This window comes from Anomaloglossus baeobatrachus, chromosome 5 (assembly GCF_048569485.1).
Source record: "Anomaloglossus baeobatrachus isolate aAnoBae1 chromosome 5, aAnoBae1.hap1, whole genome shotgun sequence".
Lineage (NCBI taxonomy): Eukaryota > Metazoa > Chordata > Amphibia > Anura > Aromobatidae > Anomaloglossus > Anomaloglossus baeobatrachus.
The window spans coordinates 40,797,848-40,807,815 of record NC_134357.1 but is presented as its reverse complement, the minus strand read 5'-3'; the positions used below and the strand labels follow the sequence as shown (position 1 = coordinate 40,807,815).

The 9,968-nt window shown below is 48.3% G+C and overlaps 1 protein-coding gene across 1 annotated transcript in view; it reads left to right on the top strand.

The window, feature by feature from the left end:
• The first annotated feature begins 3,515 nt into the window (after nucleotides 1-3,515).
• Nucleotides 3,516-9,968, top strand: part of UROS (uroporphyrinogen III synthase) — a 70,365-nt gene continuing 63,912 nt past the window's right edge. Inside the window, exon 1 of the mRNA XM_075352248.1 lies at nucleotides 3,516-3,630. Within this exon, the coding sequence (XP_075208363.1) occupies nucleotides 3,568-3,630 (63 nt within the window). The 5' untranslated portion in view covers nucleotides 3,516-3,567. The remainder of the gene's footprint in view (nucleotides 3,631-9,968) is intronic.

Here is a 9,968-nt window from a genome sequence, read left to right as displayed (position 1 = left end):
CCGCACCAGTCTCATCCACAGAGGATCTGTGGTTACTTCTCCAGTATGTTTGGGAAAAACATCTCTACTGAGTTGATTCAAAAACTGTGTGTGTGTGCCTAGAAGAAGTGATGAAGGCCAAGAGCGGTCACCAAATTTGTTGGGATTTAGAATTCTATTCTGTTCATTTATTTTGTATTTTGTTAATTAATAAAAATAAACTATTATTTTCCAGCATTTTTTTTTCCATACTTGCATAAAAGCTTTGTACACTCTTGAATGTCACTGCATAGGAATACAGCGGGAGACGTTTTCAATAGATATTGTAAAAGTGAAAAAAAACCAGCTGTGTAATATCATGTTTTCTGAACAGCATGCAATTTATATAGTAAAAAAAGAAAATTGTATGGCAACTCGTATCAGACAAGCGTAAAATAGAAGAAAATAACACTTTAGGCTCACATGTGATTGGGGGCCTATGGACATATTGCAGATAACACCTCTATATGTAGCAGATAACACAGGATCCACCATTTACATTAGGTGATATCACAGCTCACCACCTCCTGTACAATGACTGGCAACACCTCAATATACAGTAGAAAACACAGGATCCACCATTCTCAATAGATATCACAGCTCACCTCCTCCTCCAGTATAATAACTGCTAACACCTCTATATACAGTAAATAACACAGGATCCACCATACACAATAGATATCACAGCTCACCTCCTCCAGTATAACAACTGCTAACGCCTCTATATACGGTAAATAACACAGGATCCTCCATTCACAATAGATATCACAGCTCACCTCCTCCTCCAGTATAATAAATAACACAGGATCCACCATTAACAATAGATATCACAGCTTACCTCCTCCAGTATAACTGCTAACACCCCTATATACAGTAAATAACACGGGATCCACCATTCACAATAGATATCACAGCTCACCTCCTCCTCCAGTATAATAACTGCTAACACCTCTATATACAGTAAATATCACAGGATCCACCATTCACAATAGATATCACAGCTCACCTCCTCCAGTATAACTGCTAACACCTCTATATACAGTAAATAACACAGGATCCATCATTCACAATAGATATCACAGCTCACCTCCTCCAGTATAATAACTGCTAACACCTCTATATACAGTAAATATCACAGGATCCACCATTCACAATAGATATCACAGCTCACCTCCTCCAGTATAACTGCTAACACCTCTATATACAGTAAATAACACAGGATCCACCATTCACAATAGATATCACAGCTCACCTCCTCCTCCAGTATAATAACTGCTAACACCTCTATATACAGTAAATATCACAGGATCCACCATTCACAATAGATATCACAGCTCACCTCCTCCAGTATAACTGCTAACACCTCTATATACAGTAAATAACACAGGATCCACCATTCACAATAGATATCACAGCTCACCTCCTCCTCCAGTATAATAACTGCTAACACCTCTATATACAGTAAATATCACAGGATCCACCATTCACAATAGATATCACAGCTCACCTCTTCCAGTATAACTGCTAACACCTCTATATACAGTAAATAACACAGGATCCACCATTCACAATAGATATCACAGCTCACCTCCTCCAGTATAACTGCTAACACCTCTATATACAGTAAATAACACAGGCTCCACCATTCCCAATAGATGTCACAGCTCACCTCCTCCTCCAGTATAATAACTGCTAACACCTCTATATACAGTAAATAACTCAGGATCCACCATTCACAATAGGCAATGTCACAGGTCACCTCCTCTCCACCCCTACACAATGACCTCTGTACGTGCCCATAGGCTTCTATTACTACACACGACGGACGCTGACGGATCTGTCCTTGTTTGTTTGTTGGACGCACACAAAAAAGTTACATTGTGCGTTGCTTCCGCCCGACGGTCAGTCACTCCACGACGGATGCAATGCCAGGCCATCAGTCGCAATCCGTAGTTAATACAAGTCTATGGGGGAAGAAACTGAACCCTGCAAAAAATTCTGCAGGATACAGTATTTTCTGAAGGCAACGGATTGTGACTGATGGAAAAAGACTGCCGTGTGAAAGTAGCCTGTCTCCTCAGCTATGACTTTCCCCATCCAATTTTTGCCAAATTCCAAATTTTGTTTTTTTGTTATCCCTGGACCTTAAGGGGATTAACGACCCTGATTATAGCAAAAGTTAGGATAAAATCTATTGTTTGGCTTTTTTGTGGATTTGCCTGTCATGGTTGCAGTACCTTTGGCGAGTCACAATATAACCCCATTCACTTCCAAGATGTTTCAATGTAACTGCATAAAGTGATCTGTGGCTGCTCATAACCTATATGAAGTGAAAGCTGCACACCACATTCAGAGAAATATGAACAAGCATAACTGCTTTATAATACATCAGGAATGAAAAATACAATTAGCCATATGAAAAATTGAAAAAATTGAAATGTGACTTTGCAAAACTGCTGAGGATTATTTGAAAAAAAAAGATATTTAGCTAATGTATTGACCAATTCATTACTGCCCAATTACCAACTTCACGGTAATCTCTTATTTATGGGGTCCTAACCAAATGTTACCTCTATGTGCGGTTGAAACCTGCTTGTGTATGGGAAGCAAGGGACCTGGCTAAATAGGAAATATGGTGTTCCAGCAGTCTTTTTTGATTGTTATGCAGTTTTTTTTTTGTCTGAGAACCCAGTCCCGCCCTTTAGCCATGTTTATTCAACTTCCTATATAGCCAGGTCCCTTGCTTCCCATACAGAGCAGGTTTCAACCATACATAGAGGTAACATTTGATTTGGCATCCATGCACACAAGCAGGTTTTAACCGCATATAGAGGTAACATTAGGTTAGGGACCCCATAAATAAGAGATTACCGTGAAGTTGGTAATGGGGCAGTAATGAATTGATCAATACATTAGCTAAATATCTCTTTTTTTCCAAGTAATCCTCAGCAGTTATGCAAAGTCACATTTCAATTTTTTTCATATGGCTAATTGTATTTTTCATTCCTTATGTATTATAAAGCAGTTATGCTTGTCCATATTTCTCTGAATTTGGTGTGCAGCTTTCACTTTATATAGATTTTGGCTAGCACCCTATTCACATTTACAATGGTGCTCCAGTAGTCTTTTTTTTGATTGGCTGCTCATAACCCCAGCCTAAAATTCACAGCTCATCTCAAATTTGGAAAGATATTTTTTATTTTTTTCGTGTTTTTTACATTTTTTACATTTTTTAAAATGTAAGGACGCAGAATAAAGTTGATGTTTCGACCTCTGAAAAATATTAATAAAAAAATGAGAGGGTTTTTGGAGGAGAGAAGAAAAACAAAAGTAAAAAAAAGAAAAGAAAACTTTCCTACCCGTCTCTTCTATCAGAAGGGCGCATCGTGCGGCGTGTTATCAGCCGGCAGAGGCCTCTCCCCAGGTTTCTCCCTAGTCATCATACCAGTATATATCAGCGGTTTCTTGGTTTCTAGAGACCCTTACTTTCAGCACAAGGCGCCGACCCTGATCCCATCACTTTGTATTTTTCAGAACTCGTCCGTCATAATGAAAATTTTGTTACTAAAGGACCCAAAAAGTGGTGACGCGGCCTCAGATCCTTACGTAAAGGTGAGTGACTTTTTAGAGTTTTTGAAACTTTTTGCACAGATGTTACCTTTGTGCAAAAGGATATGGGTGATCGTATGAGGGTACATCATGGATGGCGGGGGGGGGGGTCCACATTTTAAGAGCCTCCTTGTGTTATTGGACAATGAGTCATCTGATTGGCCGTCATTTTAGGGTTTGTGCACAGAGAGGGTTTCTTTTTTTTTATGCAACAAAACACCTGAAAATTTGCTAAAACGAATGCTTGAAAGACTCTTCCATTGAATACCGTAACATCGGTCCAAGTGCTGTCTCGTTTTTTTCACGGATAACACTCGGGACAAAAATAGGGGTCCTAAAAAGAAGAAAAAGGCAGCGCCCTCATAGTACAGGAATCCTTATTATGTGGAGTTGCTGACGGAAGGGGCATATGGTCGCCTGCTCACCTTGGAGGGATAGGCAAATATCGGTCAAAGATGGAGTGGATCAGCGGTGATGGTCCGGAGCAGGGACCACCATGGATCAGATAAGTAATTTACAAATTAAACAAAAAGGGGGGAGCACTGGCTAACGCAGACAGAAAAGGACCCCTGTGCAAGATCAAAATATGGGCCCTTTGCAGTCCAAGAGCTCATCGAAATGCACAGTTGCATCTATTTGGAGGCAGAGGTGGCCTTCTTACTTCTTGGACCACGGTGCGTCCGCATAGGTTACACCAATGATATGTGCACTCCTGGAGGGGAGATATAAGCTCCGCTAAGTGTGACAGACAGGCAGCTAATATCCACACAAGAATGTATTAAATGAATAGAGGATGACGCGTTTCAGCATAGGACAGACGTCTTCATCAGAACAGGTATGTGTGTCATCAGCACAACCCACAAAAAGGCCCGAAGAGGGGGCTACACATTGATATCATGGGGTCAGGGGTCCGTGCAAATCAGGAAATGACACCTAGATAAAAAAAAATAAATTACATAATAAATAAAGTAAAAGAGAGAAAAACTCTAAGGGGTACTTTGCACGTTGCGACATCGCTACTGCGATATCGTCGGGGTCGAATTGAAAGTGACGCACATCCGGCGCCGGTAACGATGTCGCACCGTGTAAAGCCTAGATGCGCCGATAAACGATCGCAAAAGCGTCGTAAATCAATGATCTGTGTAGCGTCGGCCATTTTCATAATTTTCATTTACCAATAGGAGATACGATGTTGTTCCTCGTTCCTGCGGCAGCACACATCGCCGCAGGAGCGAGGAACTTCTCCTTACCTGCGTCCACCGGGTATGCGGAAGGAAGGAGGTGGGCGGGATGTTTACATCCCGCTCATCTCCGCCCCTGCGCTTCTATTGGACGCCTGCCGTGTGACGTTGCTGTGACGCCGCACGAACTGCCCCCTTAGGAAGGAGGCGGGCCGCCGGCCAGAGCGACGTTGCAGGGCAGGTGAGTGCGTGTGAAGCTGCCGTGGCGATAATGTTCGCTACGGCAGCTATCACCATGATATCGCATGTGCGACGGGGGAGGGGACTATCGCGCTCGGCATCGCTACAATCGGTTAGCGATGTCGCAGTGTGCAAAGTACCCCTAAGAGCAGAGACGTACCGTATAATACTGGGACTTGTAGTACTATATATGCAGACTGGAAAACAATCGTAGGTGAAAAATATAATGTAATATTGCTTAAAAAATAAAAGCGGCTAAGTAATTAAAATGAATTCACTGGCATATAGTGCTGGGACTTGTAGTACCACCTATGCCGACATAGTGGTGAGTATACCAAATACTAGAAAACAATTGCAGGTCAAAAATCTAACGTAATATTGGTCAGAAATACAAAACACGGCTATGTAATTTAAATGAATACACTGATGTTTAATACTGGGACTCGTTGGCAAACATGAGGGGCATCTGCAGGTATTTGTTCTGCGGGTAGGCCACGGGCAGAAGGGGCAGAGGAGAAGTGCCGAGATTTACAAGCTTTCCTGTTGCACCTCAATGGGCTTAATGAGGTGGTGGAGGCGGCCTGCTGATATATATTGGTAACTGGTTACGTTTTCTGATGTGGCACCGCAAGTCCCAGCATGTCTTTATTTTTAATATTACTCAGTCTTTTCCTTTTCCTATATATTTGATATTTTCATCATTCTGTCTATGTATGTAGTACTACAAGTCCCAGCACTTGCCCTGAGTGTTTTCTATTTTGACAAGCAGCTTTATCCGTTGCCAACAGTTTGTTACATTTTAAACTACACAATCGATGTTATCAGTGTCCATTACATTTTTTTTCTCTTTGCCTCATTGTTCGTCCATATGGTATCACACTTCCCAAGCTGTCCGTCATACTCAGCAGTGCTCATTTATATATATAGTAGAAGGTGGCCCGATTCTACGCATCGGGTATTCTAGAATTTACGTATTGTGTAGTTAATGTATGATTTTAGTTATATATATAGATGTTGTTGTGTGTAGTTACCAAGTGTTTGTGTAGGGCGCTGTACATGTTCTGGGTGTTGTCTGGGTGTAGCGGGGGGTGAGAGCGGTGCTGTATGTGTGTTGCATGTGTTGCGTTGTTTGTGGAGCTCTGTGTGTCTGTAGCGTTGTGTGTGTGTTGCGCGGTTTGTGTGGGTGTGGTGTGTTTTGGGGGGAGGTATGTTTTGTGCAATGTGTGTGTTGTGCGGTATGTGCGTATATTTATGTATGCCGTGGTGTTTGTGTGTTGGGTGTTGTGTGTGTGCCGCGTTGTCTGTGTGTGTGGGTGTCTGTGTATGGCGGTGTTTGTGGTTCCCAGTGTGTGTGTGGTGTGTTGTGTGTGTTGGGGGGAGGTGTGCACCTCCCATCGTGCTCCATCCCCCATGCTGCGCACCCCCCATCGTGCTCCATCCCCCATGCTGCCCAACCCCCATCGTGCTCCATCCCCTATGCTGCGCATTCCCCATCGTGCTCCATCCCCCATCCTGCGCACCCTCCATCGTGCTCCATCCCCCATGCTGCGCACCCCCCATCGTGCTCCATCCATGTTTGTGTAGGGGCTGTACATGTTCTGGGTGTTGTCTGGGTGTGGCGGGGGGTGAGAGCGGTGTTGTTTGTGTGTTGCGTTGTGTGTGTTGCGTTGTTTGTGGAGCGCTGTGTGTCTGTAGCGTTGTGTGTGTGTGTGTGTGTTGCGCGGTTTGTGTGTGTGTGTGTTTTGGTGGGAGGTATGTTTTGGGTAATGTGTGTGTTGTGCGGTATGTGCGTATATTTGTGTGTGCCGCGGTGTTTGTGTGTTGTGTGTGTGCGGCGTTGTCTGTGTGTGTGGGTGTCTGTGTAGGGCGGTGTTTGTGGTTCCCAGTGTGTGTGTGGTGTGTTGTGCAGTGCGTGTGTGGCGGTGTGTGTGTGTTTTGGGGGGAGGTGTGCACCTCCCATCGTGCTCCATCCCCCATGCTGCGCACCCCCCATCGTGCTCCATCCCCCATGCTGCGCACCCTCCATCGTGCTCCATCCCCCATGCTGCGCACTCCCCATCGTGCTCCATCCCCCATGCTGCGCACCCCCCATCGTGCTCCATCCCCCATGCTGCGCACCCCCCATCGTGCTCCATCCCCCATGCTGCGCACCCTCCATCGTGCTCCATCCCCCATGCTGCGCACCCCCCATCGTGCTCCATCCCCCATGCTGCGCACCCTCCATCGTGCTCCATCCCCCATGCTGCGCACCCCCCATCGTGCTCCATCCCCCATGCTGCGCACCCCCCATCGTGCTCCATCCCCCATGCTGCGCACCCCCCATCGTGCCCCATCCCCCATGCTGTGCACCCCCCATCGTGCTCCATCCCCCATGCTGCGCATTCCCCATCGTGCTCCATCCCCCATGCTGCGCACTCCCAAACTTGCTCCATCCCCCATGCTGCGCACTCCCTATCGTGCTCCATCCCCTATGCTGCGCACTCCCAAACGTGCTCCATCCCCCATGCTGCGCAATTCCCATAGTGCTCCATCCCCCATGCTGCGCACCCCCCATCGTGCTCCAACCCCCATGCTGCGCACTCCCCATCGTGCTCCATCCCCCATGCTGCGCATTCCCCATCGTGCTCCATCCCCCATGCTGCGTACTCCCCATCGTGCTCCATCCCCCATGCTGCGCACTCCCCATCGTGCTTCATCCCCCATGCTTCGCACCCCCCATCGTGCTCCATCCCCCATGCTGCGCACTCCCCATCGTGCTCCATCCCCCATACTGCGCACCCCCCATCGTGCTCCATCCCCCATGCTGCGCACCCCCCATCGTGCTCCATCCCCCATGCTGCGCACCCCCCCATCGTGCTCCATCCCCCATGCTGCGCAATCCCTATCGTGCTCCATCCCCCATGCTGCGCACTCCCCATCGTGCTCCATCCCCCATGCTGCGCATTCCCCATCGTGCTCCATCCCCCATGCTGCGCACTCCCCATCGTGCTCCATCCCCCATGCTGCGCACTCCCCATCGTGCTCCATCCCCCATGTTGCGCACTCCCCATCGTGCTCCATCCCCCATGCTGCGCACTCCCCATCGTGCTCTATCCCCCATGTTGCGCACTCCCCATCGTGCTCTATCCCCCATGCTGCGCACCCCCCATCATGCTCCACAGTCACACATCAGACAGTATACACGCACACATCTGATCGCATACACTCACACACACACCCCACTTCTCCCTGTGCCCACTGGTGGACGGTCTCAGCAGCTGTGCTGCACGCCGTGCTCCTCTGCCGACACTCACAGATCCAATCGCATACACTCACACACACACACACTCACACTCACACACATCAGAACACACTCACACTCACACATCAGAACACACTCACACACATCCGATCGCATACACTCACACACACACATCCGATCGCATACACACACACACACTGACGATATTGCACATACGCGCTCACACAATCACAACATCCAGACATACCACATGCTTCCGGCCATGTGATCCTCCGGCAGGTCCTGGAAGGTCACCGAGAAGCAAGCGATATCACGGGATGTTGTGAGTGTGTGGATGCGATCTGATATGTGTGTGTGAGGTGTGTGTGAGAGTGAGTGTGATCTGATGTGTGTGTGTGTCTGTTGTTATGTGTATGCGTGTGTTCCGCCGCTGCAGGACGTGGATGCGATCTGATGTGTGTGTGAGAGTGAGTGTGATCTGATGTGTCTGTGTGTGTGTGTCTGTTGTTATGTGTGTGCGTGTGTGTGTGTGTTCCGCTGCTGCAGGACCTTGATGCGCTCACCTGGCCAATCCGGTGTTTGGGGCGAGCGTCCAATGCGTGAGGGGGCGGGTCCATGCCGAGCGGCAAATCCGTGTGTGGGGGCGGGGCCATGCCGAGCCCAGCGGCCAATCCGCTGTTTGGGGCGAGCGTCCAATGCGTGAGGGGGCGGGTCCATGCCGAGCGGCCAATCCGTGTGTGGGGGCGGGGCCATGCCGAGCCCAGCGGCCAATCCGCTGTTTGGGGCGAGCGTCCAATGCGTGAGGGGGCGGGTCCATGCCGAGCGGCCAATCCGTGCGGGGGGGCGGGGCCATGGCGAGCCCAGCGGCCAATCCGCTGTTTGTCACCGTAAGGACACAATTTTGGAGCAAGACAGACAGACAGAATAAGGCAATTATATATATATACTAGAAGGTGGCCCGATTCTACGCATCGGGTATTCTAGAATTTACGTATTGTGTAGTTCATGTATGATTTTTGTTATATATATATATATATATATAGATGTTGTTGTGTGTAGTTACCAAGTGTTTGTGTAGGGCGCTGTACATGTTCTGGGTGTTGTCTGGGTGTGGCGGGGGGTGAGAGCGGTGCTGTATGTGTGTTGCGTGTGTTACGTTGTTTGTGGAGCTCTGTGTGTCTGTAGCGTTGTGTGTGTGTTGCGCGGTTTGTGTGGGTGTGGTGTGTTTTGGGGGGAGGTATGTTTTGTGCAATGTGTGTGTTGTGCGGTATGTGAGTATATTTATGTATGCCGTGGTGTTTGTGTGTTGGGTGTTGTGTGTGTGCCGCGTTGTCTGTGTGTGTGGGTGTCTGTGTATGGCGGTGTTTGTGGTTCCCAGTGTGTGTGTGGTGTGTTGTGTGTGTTGGGGGGAGGTGTGCACCTCCCATCGTGCTCCATCCCCCATGCTGCGCACCCCCCATCGTGCCCCATCCCCCATGCTGCGCACCCCCCATCGTGCTCCATCCCCCATGCTGCCCAACCCCCATCGTGCTCCATCCCCTATGCTGCGCATTCCCCATCGTGCTCCATCCCCCATGCTGCGCACCCTCCATCGTGCTCCATCCCCCATGCTGCGCACCCCCCATCGTGCTCCATCCCCCATGCTGCGCACCCCTCATCGTGCTCCATCCCCCATGCTG